The 20671-nt window shown below is 31.5% G+C and overlaps 1 protein-coding gene across 2 annotated transcripts; it reads right to left on the bottom strand.

Moving 5' to 3' along the window:
* Positions 1–2983: 2983 nt before the first annotated feature.
* On the bottom strand, positions 2984–12090 carry LOC110799145 (MADS-box protein AGL24). 2 transcript variants are annotated; one of them, XM_022004391.2, is made up of 9 exons: positions 11934–12090; positions 10927–11125; positions 7148–7229; positions 6323–6384; positions 5620–5719; positions 5325–5366; positions 4949–4990; positions 4097–4254; positions 2984–3392 (listed from the first exon to the last, which is right to left on the bottom strand). In XM_022004391.2, the coding sequence occupies exons 1-9, from the start codon at positions 11968–11970 to the stop codon at positions 3377–3379; spliced, it is 738 nt and encodes a 245-aa protein (XP_021860083.1). In that variant the 5' UTR covers positions 11971–12090; the 3' UTR covers positions 2984–3376. The 2 variants fall into 2 exon arrangements, with proteins under 2 accessions (XP_021860083.1, XP_021860151.1); XM_022004459.2 differs by having other exon boundaries at positions 10927–11139; positions 11934–12075.
* Positions 12091–20671: the final 8581 nt, after the last annotated feature.

Genomic DNA, 20671 nt, shown 5'->3' with positions numbered 1-20671 from the left:
GCGAAATAGGGTAAATCAGTAAATTAATTGTTTCCTCGATTACAACATAAACCATCCTTGATCAAATTTTCTAAGGGGTTGTTTGGTTGAGTCGATAAGTTCGTCTTTTTAAAACGCGTTGATAAAATACTACCTCCGTTTCTTAATGTTCTTTACGCTTTGGAATATGTGTCCAAAGTATAAAAACTTTGGCCGTGGATTCTCACTGTTATATACATCAAAATGTTATCATGTAAGATATTGTTAGAATGGTCTCGTTATGTACTTTAAAAATATTAAATTTTTATAATTTTTTCACATACGGAAATGGATATATAAGTCGTTAAATATTGCATTGGAGTCCGTGCAAATAGTAAGCGTAAAGAACATTAAGGAACAGAGGTAGTATGATTTTAGGAGTGAAAAACTATTCAGGTAAACAAGTAAAGATCAACGAGAAATATATCTGTTTTTAACACAATGAAATGTATATAGTGGATGATTAGTGTATAACTTTCTATGATGATGTGCTTTATAGGTTTTTGTCAACCATGTACCTCAACAACGTTTAACTTCACAGATTTACTGTTTATGGCAGTCAGTCAATCAATCAAACAATCGTCATTTATGATATCTAACTCAAATTCCAATACTTGAGTTGTTAAAGTAAGTTTAAGTAGTCGGACTTTTGACATGTAGAAGTAACTCGTATTAAAACTACAGTGAACATTTTTCAGAAACTGTATAAAAGTTGTCAACTTAATCTTTAAGGTATTAAATTATTCTGTAATAATTATGTCAAGTATATAAAGCTGTTTGAAAAATGAATTATGGAATTCATTTTACGTCTTTTCTGCACTATATTAGAAGCAGTTGTGTTTTATCAAGACGATTTTTTCTCTTTTCCTAGGGTTTTTAAGTGTTTATTAGCTTGCTATTAATATTACCAAACGAATTCACTATTAGTCGTTATTCACATACCTAATCGATCGATATCCCTGTGTAAGTTGATTTTTATATTCACAAAAGTATAATAGTTCAAAGATCTAATATTGCAGCTCGTGACCTCTAATACTTTTTACTATTGGGTCATGGATGTATTGTCAAAGGGATCGGAACACACTGAATATTTCATATACTAAAACGTTAACAAAACTGACGGATTCAAAAATTGTATTAAGTGGGGTTATCATTATAAAAAAAAATATTGAAAAATTAACTAAATTATACGAACTAATGAAATGTTAACTAAAGTTATGCAAATTGTTTTGGCCAAGTGAGGTCAAGTGTTTGTTCTTTATTTTTTTTCTTTTTAGAGATGGCTTATTTCCACTATATATTAACACTTACGTAGTATGGTTTATCATTCATTATATACTTCATTATAAACTAAAAAAAATTCATGATAACATTGGAGATTATAGATTTATGTTTTGGATATTTATTGCAACCATAATTGAAGTACATAATTTATACTAAGCAAATTCTTGAAGAAGAAGATCAAAGTTTAACTCGATCTGCATGCAGAGCACTTTGCCATAATACGTACGTACAACACCCAACATATTTACCAATGTTTTAAAAAGGAGGTATTATCACTAGCTATAAGACCCTCTTGTAGTGTTAGTGTGCATGTTGGCGTTATGCAAACGTCATACAATTAAATTGTAAATGGGACAGGGAAATTTGAACCTGGTCGATATCTATCCTAAACATGTCATCAACTTTAACCATTAAGTCAATACCTCGTTAGTTTAAATATTCTGCTAAAAAATACAAGTATTTATAAAACAGGCAGTTTAATTCAATCTACATGCATAAGTGCATAACACTTTGCTATAACACATCACCCAACATATTTAGGCCCAAAATTTTGGGATATGTATAGCATGATCAAGTACTCCCTCCGTTTCTTTTTGTTTGTTACGTTTGAACTTTTACACGTTTATTAACGTATAATAATGATTCTTAATCTGCTCAATAGAGTTCTGTTACATTCCTCGTAGCACAAACAAGGTGGATCATTGTCTTGCACAATACGCTTTTTGCATGGCAATTGGGCATAAAATGTTTCTTAACCCTCCACCATTTGCTCGGGTTGCATATGAAGGAGATCTTGAAGGACTGAAGGCCATTCCAGATTTGAACCAGACAGCAGCAGGTGGGGAGCAAAATTCACAAGGTGTCAGTGAATTGGATGCAGGGACAGCTTCAGCAAGCACATCTCAAACAGTCACCACGCAAATTCTATTTGGAACGATACCAACAACAGTTACCTCTAGTGTTACGAATTTGAAGAAAGCAGATACAGGAGGCAAAGGAAAGGATGTTGTGAATGAAGATCAACTGCAGCAAGATTAGGAAGGAGGGACAGTTGGCCATCCTTAAGCAGTAGCGGATCCAGAAATTTGAGATAGTGGGATCACTATTTAAAAATTGATGAAACTTTCACTAAAATTATTTATTTTTAAAAAAAATTGAAATTTTAACTATAAAAAAAAAAAAAAAAAAAAAAAAAAAAAAAAAAAAAAAAAATTCAAATGGGGTCAAGGACCCCACTGAGGACACCGTGGCTCCGCCACTTTCCTTAAGCTTTAATGTCTACAAAATGGTGCATAGTATTATGGCTTAGGATGTTTTTGGGTAACCTTTTGATGTATTATAAAACACTACTTATGTCTTTGAGGGGTAGATTTAGAGTTACAAGTCCTAGTGGGAATTGAATGCCCTTTTGTTTAAAACTTGGTTTAAAGCAGTAATATAATATCTCTCCTTTTGCGTTAAAAAATAATAAAGATTCTTTTTCTTTTTATTAAAAAAATAAATTCAAGTAAAACCTCAATTCACTAATCATTATAACAACCAATAAGATTGTTTTATTTATAAAATGAATCAATAATGGAAAAACACAAAAAGAATTAACTTAACATACTTGGGAAATCGTAAAGAAATTTAATGAGTTGAAAAAATTGGACCAATTAAAATTTAAAGATGGCACAAAAAATGATAGTATAATAAGTTTATAAAATGAAATATTCTTCCACATAACAAAATTGTGAAACACCTTAAAAGGAATACGTAACAAACAAAAAGAAACTGATGGAGTACTACGGATAAGCATACACACTATTCAAGATGGATGAAATTATAATTAATTGGTTTCATGGTTTCCAAACAACCAACAATGAAGAAGGAATTATATAATCATAATTAAGATACCTTACACACATACTTAGCTTAATCTACCCCCCCCCCCCCCCCTCCCATCAACATTAATTAGCATAATTAGGAAAATTACACAAACTATAAACTACACCAAGCCAAACACTCCTTTATTTAGGTGTAATAATATAATTAGTGCAAATATTGATCTCACTTAACTTTCTTGATCACTTCTTCAAAATAGGCTTAGCCTGCAAGAGAGGATCACCATAAATAATCAATATTAGTTTTCATTTAAGAATAATCACTAATATACTCTTTACGTATTTCGTTTTGATGTCTCATTTTAATCTTTACGTTGAAATATTTCCTTATACATTGGAGTATAACATAAAAATGCTCTTAATATTATGTAAACAAGTGTGCCATTCAATTAAATTAATTGAGATATTTAATCTATCACACTTTCCTATTGGAACATTAAATGTCAGATTTTGAATGAAAGCGAAAATATTATAAATCAGCGTAACATGCATTGTTTAAATGAAAAAAAAAAAAAAATCTCAATTCACATTAATTATCGTGAAATCACATGCAGAATACCAAACGTAAAATTAAAAAGGGACAAAGGGAGTACTTCGAATGATACTAAACTAGTTTTGGGACCGGAAGATGACCCGGGTTATTCATTAATAACATTTGCATTTTTTTTCTTCTTCTGGGTAATGATAAAATGAAACGTGTCATGTCTTAGGCTCTGTTCTATTGGACTTATTTTGACTGAACTTGTATTATCTGAACTTATCCGAACTTAACTGAACTTATCTAAACTTATTTTATCTGGAAAAAAAAAACGTATTTTGTCTGAAATAAACTCATAAGCATAGTGTCACGTGTCACATGAACTTCTTTATAAAAGCCTTTTAATACGGAGTATATAGTATAGATAACTCACCCTAGCTTAAGAGAAGTGTTTGAGCTATCATCTTCAATGGCAGGAGGAGCACCATTACTAATGGACTCAGACGAGTATTGACCTTCTTCATGGATGGTCGAAGTAGCAGACTGATCTAGAAGAAGAACAGGCGTTCCTGCTTGTGATAATGCAATCATCTGCATGTAACCAAGATATGATACATACAAATCGCATAATTAATTAAGCTACTAATTAGTATAACTTTGATTTATTTTCAATACAAGAAATTGTACTATTAACGACGGGAAATCCCATCGCGAAAGGTCAATAATCGTTGATTAACGACGGGATTTCCTGTCGCGAACCCGTCATAAAAGGGGGCCATCGTAAATAGGAATCCCGTCGTAAATCCGTCTTAAGCCCGCCGTAAAATACATTTGCGACGGTTATTCCCGTCCTTGTTTGGTTGTTAGCCCCGTCGCAAAAGCCTTTTGCGACGGGATTTTTGACCCGTCGTAAATAGGTTGTCGTTAAAGATACATATTCTTGTAGTGTTTATTTTATTTTGATTTATTTTATTTTATTTTACTAGGTTCTATTTCAAAGAGTTTCCATCGCCTTCGGCGAGTGGAGCAAATCTCCCGTAGGAGTTTGCATAGGTACCTCGTGGGCAGCATCCCTCTTGTCCCAGCTGAGTTTTTTACATATACAAGGCCCGAATCCGATAACTTGGTTAAGGAACAAAAGACCTTAAAACCACTCACGCCAACTTCAATTGGTACTAATACGAGTTCATTAGACCGTGATAAATTAATAATGTCACATTAGAGGGTGATTAATTGATTAACTTACATTCCTCAAAGAAAAAAGAAAAAAAAATGATTAACTTACATTTTGCTTCAGCTTTAGATTTTCTTCCATTAATAAATCCCCCTGCAATTGCCATTTTAGTAAACAAACTTGTATTAGCAACTTATGACAAACAAATGTAACAGCAAAACTTGTTAGCACGTACATGATATAAAATACATTTATTTCATGTATATTAGGGTAACTTTTATCCAATTTTTATAACTTTGAAATGTTTTGATTAATTTTTTATATTATGAAAAAAATTGATGTATAAACATTTTAAAGAGTTATATTTTTGTTAAAGAAAAAAAAATTATCACTAAAAAAATAGATAACTTTTACATTATATTGTGATTATGGTAGAATATATATAATCATTTCATTATTTCATATGTGAAAGATTAGAAACTCTTACCTGTTTTTGTAGCGTCTCGATCTCATGCTTTATACGTTTTCCCTAAAAGTATACCCCAAAAAGAAACTCATCAATTACACAAACTTAAATAGAAACAAATTATTTAATAATTGAGCGACTGGTATTATTAGTGAAATATTAATAATAAACGTAATTTGTATCGTATAAATAAAAAAGAAAACACATTATTTACTTATTCCGTAATTAAATAATGTAATTGAATATAACGTAATTTGTAATTATTAAATCGCGTGCATAATATTAAACCTAAAAATTAGGAGTAGTTCAAACGAACCTTAGTGTCAAGAACTCGGGTTAGACTATCCTCGAGCATCCTTTCAAGCTCTAGCAATTCCTCCAAGCCCACACCTTGAAGATCCTCTCCACGCAACTTTCTACACAAATCGACTATACGTTAATTTAGATAAACATATCTCATATACGTAGTAAATACTACCTTTGTTTAATAAAAATCTTTACGGTTACTATTTACACAAGTATTAAGGCAAAGATGGAAAAGCTGGTTGAATATAATAAAATATGGATAAAGTAAGAAAAATGTGTTAAAAAAAAGAAAAAGTAAGAGAAAGTGGGTGGAAAATTGTAAATACTGTTGGGTAAGAAAGTGTCTAGCCCTTAACCTGAATCGAGTTGATGGACTTGTGTAAGGTTTCGGTCTAGTTAGACACTTTGTCTTTCACTACAAGAAATTGTATCATTAACGGCTGAAAATTTCGTCGCTAAAAGCCAATAATCATTGATTAACGACTTGATTTCATGTCGCGAACCCATCATAAAAGGGGGCTGTCATTAATGGAAAATCTCGTCGTTAACCCGTCGTAAAAGATATTTATGACAGTTGTTCCCGTTTTCGTTTGGTGTTATCCCCGTCGCAAATTTGCGACGGGATTTTTTATCCGTCGTTATTAGATTGTCATTAACGATACAAATTCTTGTAATGTTACCTTCTAAAAAAATTCAAAAAAATGTACGTTTACCTTAGTTGCTTGTTTTTTTCGGCAACCTCGATGCTCAGCTTACCAAGATTGCTGTTTTCTAGCTGCAATTAAGAACCAAAAGTGAATAATTACTAAACATTTCACTGCGTATGTACTAAAAGACATTTTTACAAACGTGTACATGTCATGTGGTGCTCTTCCTCAATCCATAAATCTATGATATCAATTCACTTTCATTTAAAAAATGAGAATTATGGATTGTATAAGATTCAAACCTATAACGTCAAGTTTCAACACAAGAGCATTCTTCAATTGAGCTATGACATTTTACGTGTTATATTTGCAAAATTAATATTAATTAATATGATACATGAAAAAAAATTGAAACAAATCCAGATGTAATTTCATAAAAAAAAAAAAACTGTTCACATAATTTGAAGCATCACACGGGCCCAAAAACTAGTTATATAAAATAAAACCTGATCATTAGAGCCTATGCCGATAGGCTTTCGTCAAGATGAGAAATTCACCATGCATTAAAGTAATAAACTATCAATTAAGTATGATTTTCATTTAAAACCAATTGGTTGTAGGAGGAATAGTCAATAATATTATACATTGGTCATTATTTCCCTTCTTCTTCGCTGTAAATAATTGGTTCCAACTCATATGTGGATTGTCTTGTCTTAAAAGTTTATACGTGTATCGTATGACATGCATTATTATAGATAAAAACAACTAACCTGAACTTAATTTTAGTGTTCGAAGATATGTTATATTCAACTGATTTTCACTTACTTTTTATGAACTTATACTCAGAAAATAATACGTTAAGTTATACTACGTATAGAATAGATTGCTTACCTGCAACTGAAGGAAAGGTACTTCCGATCGCTTCTTCTCATTCTTCGATTGTGTAGTGTATCGTGATAGGATATCACCCATTCTTCATCAACAGGTTAAAAGAGACATCATTAGTTTTAATTTAACAATTATGCAGAAAATTAAAACTCTACCATCATGCAGAACTTAATTATGCTACAAATCAAAACATAGACGACACAACATATAATTAATGTTTTGCTTGACACGTGTTCGCTATTTGATTTTTCTGTATATTTGATTTATTGATTTACTCTTGAAATCTTAATTTAACTTTTCTTAAAAATAAAGTTACTCCATGACTCTTCATTAAAAAAAAAAGATAATAATTGTGCATAGCACGGACCAAAATTTAGTTATAATTAATTTATCTAATTAACAAGAATCTCTATTTGATATAACCACAAAATTACTGCAAATAACACTACAAGAATTTGTATCTTTAACGACAACCTAATTACGACGGGTTAAAAATCCCGTCGTAAAAGCCTTTTGCGGCGAGGCTAACAACCAAACAAAGACGGGAACAACCGTCGCAGATGTCTTTTACGACGGGTTAACGACATGATTTTCTATTAATGACGGCCCCTTTTATGATGGGTTCGCGACAAAAAATCCCGTCGTTAATCAACGATTATTGGCCTTTCGCGACGGGATTTCCCATCGTTAATGGTACAATTTCTTGTAGTGTAATTAAATACTTCAACCGTTCTTTTTTAGTTGATGACACAATTCTTTTATCAAGTTTTCCAATGCAAAATATTTCAATCTATTATCTTTAATTATCATTGGATTAAAAATTAATTATAACAAGTTAATATTATAAATCTGTAAATATGTAATGACTAATGAGACAATTACAATAAGAAATCACATGACTATTTAAGTATGAATCACAATTGATAGTCAAATTAGATTATATTAATAGTGTCAAAAATCAAATTATATCATTTAAAAAAATAATAGATAAAGTATGTACTTGGATTAATCAATTGCCTACACTAATTCGTTAATAGAAAACCATCTTTGACAATGTCCAAAAACATATGGACCAGGTTAGCTGTAAATCCTACGTGTAGGTCCTTTACGTATCTTCATCTTTCCTTTAATGTACTACTTACTATTTATAGAAATACTTAGCTTGGATAATAAAACAAGTTCCTTTCTATAAATAGGTTTCATAGGGGGTTCTCAAGTACATACTCCATAGTGTTGTAGATGTATTTGCATTGGAGACCTAGCTTTCGTGTATAATTCAACAATTTTCACGATTCTAAATACCTTAATTAATTGGAAAATTAAGTTGTTTAGTGTACGTTTTATTTACCTGATTTTTTCTGAATTTATCTGAAGTGGAAAAATTAAATGAAAGTATTGTCTATTTGTTCACTGTAATATAACAATTTTGACTTCTCCATCCTCTATCCTCTTTCTCTATTTTTTTTTTGTTTGAAATAGAACTAGTTTTATCTCGTACGATGCAGGTCAATTCACACTACAAGAATTTGTATCTTTAATGACAACCTAATTACGATGGTCTGGTCAAAAATCTTGTCGCAAAAGTCTTTCGCGACGGGGCTAACAACCAAACAAAGACGAGAACAACCGTCGCAAATGTGTTTTACGACGGGTTAACGACATGATTTTACATTAACGACGGTCCCCCTTTATGACGGGTTCGCGACAGGAAATTCCGTCATTATTCAACGATTATTGGCCTTTAACGAAGGTATTTTTCGTCGTTAATGGTACACTTTCTTGTAGTGTCAGGAACGATAAGTTCAGAAAAGAAAAAAAGTAAAATCAGCTGAATAAAGTGCATCCTTCCTTAACTGACAGACCATGTCTAATAATTAAATGATAAATCTGTAGGAGATTGAATTAGGATATTACATATGATCTGACAGTCGACGATTTTTTTACAAGAATTTGTACACTTAGAAAGAAAAAGAACAAAAAAACCTTGATATAAACGTAAGGTTTAAAGAGTGAGACGTGCATGTGGCCACATTTTAGCCTATGATATTTTTGGAAATGTTTATGATAAACGATTTAGTTAAAATAATATTGCATGATTAATTAATTAAGGACCAGAATGCTCCACATATCTCAAACAATGAAACAAGTGATTCAACAGATTTTATGTTAAGCTACACCACATATACTACAAGTACGGAGTATCACTTTGGCCAACTATATCTTATGGATAACGCAATGGGACTAGTGCCACTATTTCCCCTACTTGGCAATTTTACAATATCTATTTATTTATGTAATTTATGTAATTTATGAATTTTATTATTATTATTATTATTATTATTATTATTATTATTATTATTATTATTTTCCTTTCAAAACTTAGATTACAACATTTACAACATTTTAGATTAAAGACGTGACTTTTCTCATAATCTTTTTACTTTTTAAATTAAAGAAAATTCATTGGATGATGCGCTGATAAAGAAGTCATATGGTTAATCGGCATAATGAAAAATTCAAAGATGTTGATGGTCGTGAGTTGAATAGAAGGATCTTTGCAGGTGATCACATGAATATATTCTTGGTTCGTATTACTGGTGAATCCTTTCCTTTCAGGATTAAATCTTAAATTTTATTTTTTATGTGTTACATGTTGCTTTCGCTAAATCTTATGATAATTAACCCTAATATTTTCTACATAAATAATTAAAGGTCTTCAATTCACTCTCAATCTCGGCCTTGTCATATTTCCTTAATCTCAAAATGACCACTTGTTTGTATCATATTGTAACGGTCATACTGTCAATTATTATCGCCTATCAGATGAGCTCTTAACTGTAAATGAATTATTGTACTCCTTTACTATTAATGAATTATTTTATGCAAACAGTTGATTAAAATTTGAGTTCATCTTTTGCATCATATATAATTCTAGGGAGATGTGAGTTTTGTACTTGTCAACAGTAGACTCACTATCATCTATCAACTATTTACCTTAATCCCCAAAAATCATTCAATTAACATGGCCAGACATATATGTCAGCAAGAATCATTAAATAAATAAATAAATAAATAAATAAATAAATAAAAGGACCATAAAAAGAATACTTCATCTCAGATATAATCAAATCATCAATTCCCTTTGCCAATAACTTTATTTGCAAATTAATTAAAAAAAATAATAAACTTTCACAGGGAAAAACATTTGATCAGACCGTCTGCAAAAACATACTCAAAAACATACTACTATCAATCTATCACCCTTCTTTTTTCTTTCTTTACAAAATATTTGGTCGGACCTTCTGCAAAAACATACTCAAATACATACTACTATCACCCTTTATATTTTTTTCAGGGCAAGGGAGATTCGAACCCATGACCTATTATACACAAACCCGAATCTTAACCACTAGTAGCTAGGGCTGTTAAAAACTGACCCCATTCAACCGAAGTGAACCAAAGGAAAAAATTCACACATTCAATAAGCATGAGCACAATGACCGATCCCACATGAAGCATTATCGGAGTATACTCGAACCGATTTTACCCAACCCGTAACCGACCAATGACCCGATTTTATAGCTCTAATAACTAGGTCAAGACATCGTTAATAAAAAAGAGGGGGAAAAAAATCATATAGATAAGTAGCATAAATATTATTTTACCAAAAGAACATTACAAATTACTAAATAGTAAAAACAGTATGATTGTATAATAAAATTTTGTTTTATTATTATTCTAATAATAGTAAAATAAAAATTCCAAGATAAATAGATAAATACCTGGAGCTAGAGAAGTCAAAGAGTTTGCCAGTAGCAGAGAAGACGATAAGGGCAATATCGGCATCACAAAGAACTGAGAGTTCTTCAGCTTTCTTAAAAATCCCTCTTCTTCTCTTAGAGAACGTAACTTGTCTTGCTGTTATATTATCTATCTTCTTTATCTTTATCTTCTCTCTCGCCATTGTTGTCGATCTTACTCCTGCCATTTTTGCCCTTCTCAAGCTTAATTAGTAAACTCCAATGAAGATGATGGAGTACTACACATTTATATATATATATAAAACATTATTTTATTTTATGTTTTTTTTGATGAAAGAAGCGGAATGATTTTGACACACCCACTGTGAGAGCTGAGGCAGAGCAGGTATTTGTAGCTAGCTAGCTAGATATACAGATGTGTGTCAAAATCAGTTTTCGTTGTTATGTTATCTCGATCTACATTTTTTAATTTTTTCCCCCTTTATATTTTGGATAAGATAAGAAAAACTGGTTATAACTAGAAAGGTCAGCCTAACTCATCCTTTCGAGTGATGGAGAAAGAGACGAAAAAACAAATCGATTTAGAAATACAAGAGCTTTTTTCTGATGCTGTAAAATCTGCGACTTGATTAGCTTCCCGGAAACAGTGGTTGATCGAAACAGAATCAAAATTAGATAAGTCTAGATCTACATGTATAATGCATTTGATTAAATTAAGTTGAATTATAAAAAGAGAGGGTTTGTACAAAAACTATATAAAGTAATATTACTAAAATTAGTAAAGAAAAAAGAGAGAAACCCTAGATCAGAAAGCCCAGAAATAATGGAACAACAACCAATGAGTAAGAGATAAACATGGTAGCAAGAAAAATCATAAAATCTATCTATAAACAGTAAGTTTTTTTTATTTTCTTGAGATTTGGTTTTATTTTTTATTTTTTTCCATGAATTTTCTTTTTTATTTTTATTTTAAAGAGGAGAGAGAAAGAGAGAGATATAGCTAGAGATAGAGGGCAGACTTGACATACCTGCGTCAATGAAGCAATTCTGGGGAGGTCTACACATCCACTACAGAAGAAACTTATGAATATATTAATGGATTATTAAAGGAGCACATTAGAAGAGCAATATATACGACCTTGGGTGGACTGAGTCAACGTTTTGCAACGAGTATTTTTACTGTACAACCGGTTATACCTTGTAAATTAGTACTTTACTCTCTATATTTTTTAATACTCGGTAATATATGTATGTTTGCGGGTAGTTTTAATAATATTTAATTAGGATTATAGTACATGAAAATGAATAAATTAACGTGCAAGTGAGATTAGTAGTGATATTTTAACTGTTTATGTCAGATAGAAAATAAAAATCGAGGTAAAAAGGAGATAGAACAATAAATAATTAATGGTCTCATGCCAAAAGAGGTAGCAACTTTTGTGTAAGACCGTCTTACTGGAAAGACCACTTTGATTGTTTAACTAATTGGTTCCAATTCTTAACTAAATTAATTTCATTGTTTAACTAATTGGTTATAGTGCTTAACTAATTAGTTTCAATGCTTAAATAAATGGTTCAATTGCTTAACTAATTGATTATATTGCTTAACTGATATATCACAAAGGCGGTATTTTGTGTAAGCTAGATCGCCCTATATAGAAATTTGTATTCAATTTTTTTTGAAATAAGACAAGTATTGCAAGCATTCAAAAACAGAAGAGTACTCCACAATGACAAACACAATATACATATTGCAAGTTTTTTCAATTCTTTATTTTAATTTAATTGTTAAGTACTTCTATAATACTAGAAAATATACTTCGTATTTGCTTATATACAACCTTTAGGGTAATTATTGTATCTATATTTCGTAAATCTCTTATATATATCTAGTCACTTACTTTAACACACATAAAATGATGACACTGATATGATTACCAACTACAAACCCATCATATTACCAACTATTATTAAATACTTGCAATATAAGTCTCTTCGGTCGTTCTGAATACTTATAACACTTACCTTTTTTATACGAGATCACTAATTATTTATGATTTGTCTTTCCTTTTTACCCTACTTGTATTAATTAAATACTTATTATTTCATATATATATATATATATATATATATATATATATATATATATATATATATATATATATATATATATATATATATATATATATATATATATATATATATATATATATATATATATATATATACTCTCACATGATAAAATTATGTGTAGATCGTTGTTACTAATACTTGAAAATGCTTAATATTCCCATTACCAATTCGTTTTATATTTTTTAAAAAAGTAACTCAATCGAATTTTATTTTATTTTTGTGTTAACGGAGATTAATTATTTAGGTCATAGATAAGAACTTAATCTATTTCCTTTGCTTCTTTATAGTTGCAACACTCTGTTTTTTGCAATTTTAACATACTCTATTTTGTTTATTTTTTATGGTCCAAAAACATATTCATGCGAGATTTATAGATTCGTCTTAATATATATTTTTCGAATATCATTTTTTATATAATTTTTATTTATCGACAATTAAAGATGTTAATTGTCCAAGTTATGTATTGACAAACGTGAAAAGCAAAACGTTACAAGTAAAATATGTTAGAAACTGTACTTTGAATATGAAAAACGAAATTACAGAAACTAGATTAGGACGAGATAATCTCTGTCCTTAGGATAATATTAGCCCCCACTATAATTGCTGATGGGATTCAAAGCTAATCTACCCCCAGGATTCCCTAATCATATGAACGGATTACAGCAAGATCATCCATTCTCAAGAACATGTGTTTTTTCAGAAGTATGAATAAGAACGTCATTAACATTAACCTTCTGCCTTAGGTTAAATAGGAAAATAATATGGCAGTTATAAAAATAACAACCTCTGATATTATCCTATTTAATTAAATAATTAATTAATATTTAAATTAATTAAAATATTTAATAACCGCAAAAAGGTTAATTAGATCCTTAAATAAGCCGTGCTAAGTGCTAAGTCTTGATTAATAATATATAGCCATATTATTAACCCAATACTAGCAAACAAGCCCAATGCCCCACTTGGCCCAATGACTCAAGTCACAACATATTTAATAAGTCAAGCACATGGGTATATTTAAAGATATGCAAAGATTCATATTTCTTCCATGTGGGAGAAAACTTCCACATAACGAAGTGAAGACTATTATATCTAACAAAATATACAGATGAACTATATTATACTAAAAAAAAATCCATACACAAAATTGGGTAATGAGACTAATGAGAGAGAGAAAACAGAATTATTTATCTTTGATAAAAGAGAGATTAAAATTGTATTTGATAGTTACACATAAGACATATCTGGGGTCCTTGTACTGCCTCACTACAAAATAATCATTTTATAGAGACGAGGAATTTCGTCTCTATATAGTCCAGATCCGTCTCAAAATGATGCTTAGAGACGGATTTGAGACGAAAATAAGGCGTCTCTATAGAGAGCGTCTCAAAACAATTTGAGACGGAATTCTTGCAAATCCATTACAAATTTGAGACGGAATTTTTGAAACTCCCTATACAATTTCATCTCAATTTTAATTTAGAGACGAAATTTAGTAATCCGTCTCTATTTTGAGACTTTTGTTATATCCGTCTCAAAATCCATCTCTAATTGATGCATAATTTTGTAGTGCCTGTTTATGAGGACTTAAAAAGTCTTGAAAAAGGGTTGTAAGTTTGGCAAAATTCTAGCCACCTGATTTGATTTAAATAAATGTATAACTGACCAAATAGTATATAGTAGTATAGTACTCTGTATTTCTTTTTATTCGTCCCATTTTTTTATTTTTATTTTCATTCTTTTTAAATAGGATCAATTAAGGGTGCAAAATGAGTAAAATGCACGCTAACAATTTATGTGTATAAATAAAAGAATATGACATTGTAATAAAAGAATGTGAGATACAATCTTTTACATTTATAAATAAATAAAAACATAAATCATGTTCTTTTAAAGTAAAGTCATAGTATTTATTTTTTACACAAACAGTTGTGCTCTCCGTTCTTTGGTGCATCATTATCCACCATCTAAATTGTGTAATAAGCTATGTATAGTTATGTTACATCAAATTTCTTATTAGCTGCATATATACGTACTAATGCTATGGAGTATATACATACTAATGATCTTTTCACTTTCTATTTTAGTCCGTTTTATAATGTTCTTTATATATATTGTGTTTTATACTACTTTTGGACATGAAAATATATTATCCTATCATTCTTATCCTACAACATTTACAAATTTTAATCATTTTCTCTTAGTTTATTCTTTTTTTTCCTTACACCCACACACCTTTTTCCTTTTTCTCTTACTTTATCCATACATTATTATCTCCACCCATCTTTTTGCACACTTTTTCTCTTTAATCTTAATATTTGTGCAAATAATAACTGTAAAAAAACATTTTGAAACTGAAATACTCCGTAGTATGTAATTATGTTTAACTTTGATTCGATTTTTTTTTGTTTTTTTTTTGTTTTTCACAGAGTACACCTGGTTCACTGTAGCTTAGATCCAACTATATCCGGATCTGACCCGCATTACACACTTCACTTATAGTAGATGGTCTCTCAACAAGAGTTTCTGCATACAGAAAAATCGATTCGATTCCTGCTACTTGTTAGAATTTCATTCCCTTTCGTCACTATTGTTGACTCTCACATACGAAGTAGTATGCGCTAAGCATCGAGGTTTTAGACTTTTGGGACCGTATCTTTGACTGGTTCGGTAGTTGAACAAGAGAAAGTGAAGACATTTTTTGTAATTCGATCTACTTGTAATTGGATCCCACTCCCTTTCCTTACTTTCTCATATTCTTCCCTAAGTTTCAAAGGTTTTGAGGCCTTAACTTTGATTGATTCCAATAAGATGATGGCAACAACCTTTTTATTCCGATCTGATTTACAAAGGTATATCAGAGCTGTAAGAGCATCTTCAATGGTAAGTTACAAGAGTCATACTAACTTTTATTGTCGCGCGCATCAAAAAATTTAAGTTACTGTACTTTTTAGCTATAATTAAGAAAATGTTACGAAGTATATACATGTGACATTTTGAATACGCATTTCTTCCTTTTAATCGAGCTTGTAGCTAGTTTGGGCTACAACAACTTGCAAGTTAAGCTCAATTTTATTTCCAATAGTAATTAGCTTGTAACTATCCATCATTCATTATCATTACCCCATTGCCTCAAAGAGGCTCCCGCAAGAAGCGGGGTAAGAGGGGGTCGGACGTACGCAACCTTACCCCTGCAATTGCAGAGAGGTTGTTTCCAATTGACCCAAAAGCAATAACGGGACGACAACGGGACGACCATCTTCTACTTCATGAAAAGGAAGCGAAGAGGTTTTAAAAGCCATTTTGATTTAGCTTGTAACTATACATTTTATAATTATTGCAAGCATGTCTTTATATTTACCTTTAACGGCTCGATTGTGTCAATGAGAATGGATTTGTATGTAAATTTGTAAGAAAAATCAATAATTATTGTCATGGTAATGCTAATTAACTCAAAATTATCTATTTTTCATAAAATTTCATTATCATCCATTACCCATTTGGGGCCGTAGTTGTATTGGGTGGGAATGCATATTTTTTAAGAAAAATGCCGAGTTTGAGATAATGTTCATAATTACCATGGGCATTAATTATGATGTTATTTTCTTGTCAAACAACACCAATATTTATATCTCATTTTTACCATTTATTACCAGCTATCTAACGAGGCGTAACAGTTATGATCAAGCTATATATCCAGACTAGCTAGTAGGGTTCGACGTTCCCCATAAAGTTTTGGGATCAATTTAAAATTTTACTTCCATTTTACTTTCAAGTATCATAGAATAGGATAAAGTATACTACGTATATGCTCACTAGGCTTTCTATATATCACTATTTTTGGAGGTTTCTCTCTGAAACTAAATCAAAACGACATAGATAACTCATATCAAAATCAATTTGAAACATATTTCCTATAAGCTATGATGAGTTCACTAATAAAATCATAGTACTTGTTGTATAAATTCTAGCTAATCTTTTCAAGATTAATTTCATATACTCGTTCCAACTCTCTTTTTTTTTTCCTTCTGTTCGAAATCTTTCCGTGAATCAAAATAAGTCAAACAGAAAGAACAAATAGAAACAGAGGGAATGAAAAGTAAATCGATATTAATGTAAGCATGCATAGTTATATCTGAAAACCAATTTAAATCTTTGAGTAGTTTATTAGAATCAAAAAAAGTTCGTGGAAAGTCTAGCTTGTTTTAACACTTTTCTATATTTCATATCGGTTTGTAACTAATATAGCATGATTTAATAAATAAACATATTGTTTATAAGCTTTCGTGCACGAGTCATCCGACAGGGCCTCGTCAAAAAAGGCTAATTTTTTAAAAGTGTAGACTTGTAGTCTTTGTTTGAGCTCCTACCATGGTAGAAGCTTAAAATGCAAAATTCTTGGTAAGGCTTGGTGTTATGTAATGTTGTATATGAAATTTTTTCCGCAAAATTTTGTTAGAATTTTGTCTTTTGAGCCCCCACCACGATGTAGACTTCGATCCTTGTTTGAGCCCCCACCACGGTGTAGACTTTTGTTGTGTGAGCTCTCACCATGGTAGAAGCTTAAACATCAGAAGTCAACAACATCACGAAAGCTTAAAATTAATGCTAATTAGTTATCTGATTAATTTATTAGATATATGATTAATTTATTAGTTACTCTATAATTGGAGCAGTATTTAACGCTCCACTCTATAATTTTGCCAAAATTTTAAAAACTATGTAACCTTTTTGACGTAATTAAGGATGTATGGATTACAATTGAAGATCGATTGACGTTGCATGTGTACTTTTCTTACAATAATATTCTCTTTGATAACCACAAATACAATCGATAACAAAAGAACGTCGGTGTACTAATCTTTTGTCCTTTTCTCTTGTTTACGATCATACAAATTATGAATTACTTAATTTCTCGAGCCTCTTTTATTTGCAACATTTTGACTTTTATACTATTCATAATATATGTTTATTTAGCCGACTTTAATGACTTATACATAAATGAAAGCATAGTCATTTGTGATTTTATTAGATTTATCTCAATTTATATACTCCATCCGTCCCGTAATATTAGCACCGTTTTGACTTTTTGCACTATTAATATACGAAGTATTTCACTTTGACCGTATTTTAATTCTAGTATATGAAAAAAATGTTATTAATATTAGGAAAATTTGTAATTATTAATCCAACCTTTGCCCGGTTTTCTTTAATTAAGCCTACCTATGCGATATTTCTAAATAATCCAACTTTTATGACCCAACTACTATTATTAAGCCTGGATGACCGGTTACCTGCTACAAAGTCAAGGAAAATTTGTAATTATTAATCCAACCTTTGCCCGATTTTCTTTAATTAAGCCTACCTATGCGATATTTCTAAATAATCCAACCTTTATGACCCAACTACTATTATTAAGCCTAGATGACCGATTTGTTAGGTTATGATACATATGACATTACATAAATCATGCGGAAACAACCATTAACCCAGGACAACATATTATTTACACATAATCATATAGCATAATTTAGATGCATACTCTTTGTTGCGTGCCCTCCCTAGCTGCGCCCGAACCGAACAAGAACAAGTCTTTAGGACTCCAAGTGTCGTCCCTCCGTAGATAGTCCACAGCACGTCCGGATCCGCCTTAAGATTGACCAACTAGAATCGCCCTTAAGGTACTAGAAAATTTCGGCACTTTATGAGCAAGATGTGTGTTTTAATTTTCTCTCAAAAACTCACTTTTGAATACTTTTAAACTTGTGTATAAATTATGACCCCTAGGCCTTTATTTATAGAGTTATGGAAAAGGAATCGTAATCCTAGTAGGATACGAATTAATTGAAATTAGAATCCTACATGAATTCTATTTAATTAATTTATCCAATTAGGAATAGTAATTTAATCATACACTGACTCTTGCAGATTCAGGAATCACGCATGAGCACAAACTCACACACACACGGCAGCCACAAGGGCTGCCCATGCGCGTGCGAGCAGCAGCCCACGCAGCACGGCCCACGCATCCGTGGCACTTGGCGCGCGCTGGGCTTGTGGCGTGCGTGCTTGCTGGGCGATGGCCCGGCTTCGTGCTGGGCCTTCGTCCGGCAGGCCTCGTCCGATGCTAATTCGTACGATACGCTTCCGATTAAATTTCCATTTCCGGAATCTATTTCCGATACGAACAATATTTAATATTTCCGATTCCGGAATTAATTTCCGTTTCGAACAAATATTTAATATTTCCGTTTCCGGAATTATTTTCCGATTCCGGTAATATTTCCGATTCTGACAATATTTCCGTTTCCGGCAATATTTCCGATTCTGGTAATATTTCCATTTCCAATAATATTTTCCGATACGTACCATGTTTCCGTTTCCGGCAACATCTACGACTTGGATAATATTCATATTTCCGATACGATCCATATTTCCGTTTCCGGTAATATCATCGTTTCCGGAGTATTCATTTCTTGCCTGTGACGATCTTAGCTCCCACTGAAACCAAGATCCGTCGGTTCCGAATATTCATAGATGGAGTATTTAATGCCATTAAATACTTGATCCGTTTACGTACTATTTGTGTGACCCTACGGGTTCAGTCAAGAGTAAGCTGTGGATTAATATCATTAATTCCACTTGAACTGAAGCGGCCTCTAGCTAGGCATTCAGCTCACTTGATCTCACTGAATTATTAACTTGTTAATTAATACTGAACCGCATTTATTAGACTTAACATAGAATGCATACTTGGACCAAGGGCATTATTTCCTTCAGTCTCCCACTTGTCCTTAGGGACAAGTGTGCATTTCCTAATTCCTTTGTCGCTCGATGCTTGCTCTTGAACATAAGGTAAGAGTTGTCATCCTTATTATGTCCAGAGGTGTTCCTCGGTTTCAGAGTTCAACTGATCAAATATAACAGATAATCATAGCCTATGATTCATCCGAGCACGGCCATGCATTTCACAGTTTCTAGCTCTCCGAGTGGCCTTGTACAACTTTTAAGCATCTCATCCCGATTTATGGGAGGACAATCCCAATCTTGCGATCTTGAGATTAGACTTCGTTTGATAGGTGATTACCTGAGCGTTGCCTTTATAGCCTCCTTTTACGGTGCGACGGTTGGTCAACGTCAAAGCAACCATTTCTCAAACAAGTAATCTCAAATCACTCAGGTATTGAGGATTTAGTGTCTAATAATTTAATGAAATTTACTTATGACAGACTTTCATCTCTTACAGTAAAGTTTCATAGGTCTTGTCCGATACTAGTCTTCCCAAAGTAAGTATCTATGCAAATGATTATGACATTGCCATGTCCACATAGTTCAAGAAACAGAACTACTAGTCATCTTGCATTCTAATCGTCTAACGTTTTCTATGCGTCCAATTTTATAGAAAACTCCGATTAGGGACCATTTTCAACCTTTGACATTCAAGTTCACTTGATAGACATTTCTTAGTCACAGGACTGGTCCTGACAGTCTATCTTGAATATATCGTCAAGTTGAAGGGACTCATCATTTAATAAACCACAAATTAAATGGAAAAATGAATTTCTTTCATTTATTGTGAATGATTAACCAATAATGTTTTACAAAGATTTAAACTCTAAAACTTTAAAACATT

The sequence above is a fragment of the Spinacia oleracea genome, chromosome 2 (assembly GCF_020520425.1).
Source record: "Spinacia oleracea cultivar Varoflay chromosome 2, BTI_SOV_V1, whole genome shotgun sequence".
Taxonomy (NCBI): domain Eukaryota; kingdom Viridiplantae; phylum Streptophyta; class Magnoliopsida; order Caryophyllales; family Amaranthaceae; genus Spinacia; species Spinacia oleracea.
Note: the sequence above shows the minus strand (reverse complement) of the source record. Positions and strands in the feature narration are given on the sequence as shown.

Coding starts and splice junctions, on each gene's coding strand:
- LOC110799145 (XM_022004391.2), bottom strand. CDS start 11,970: ATGTGTAGACCTCCCCAGAATTGCTTCATTGACGCAG. Junction 5,367..5,619: donor CCCGAGTTCTTGACACTAAG/GTTCGTTTGAAC, acceptor GTATACTTTTAG/GGAAAACGTATAAAGCATGA. Junction 4,255..4,948: donor ATCTAAAGCTGAAGCAAAAT/GTAAGTTAATCA, acceptor GGTTACATGCAG/ATGATTGCATTATCACAAGC.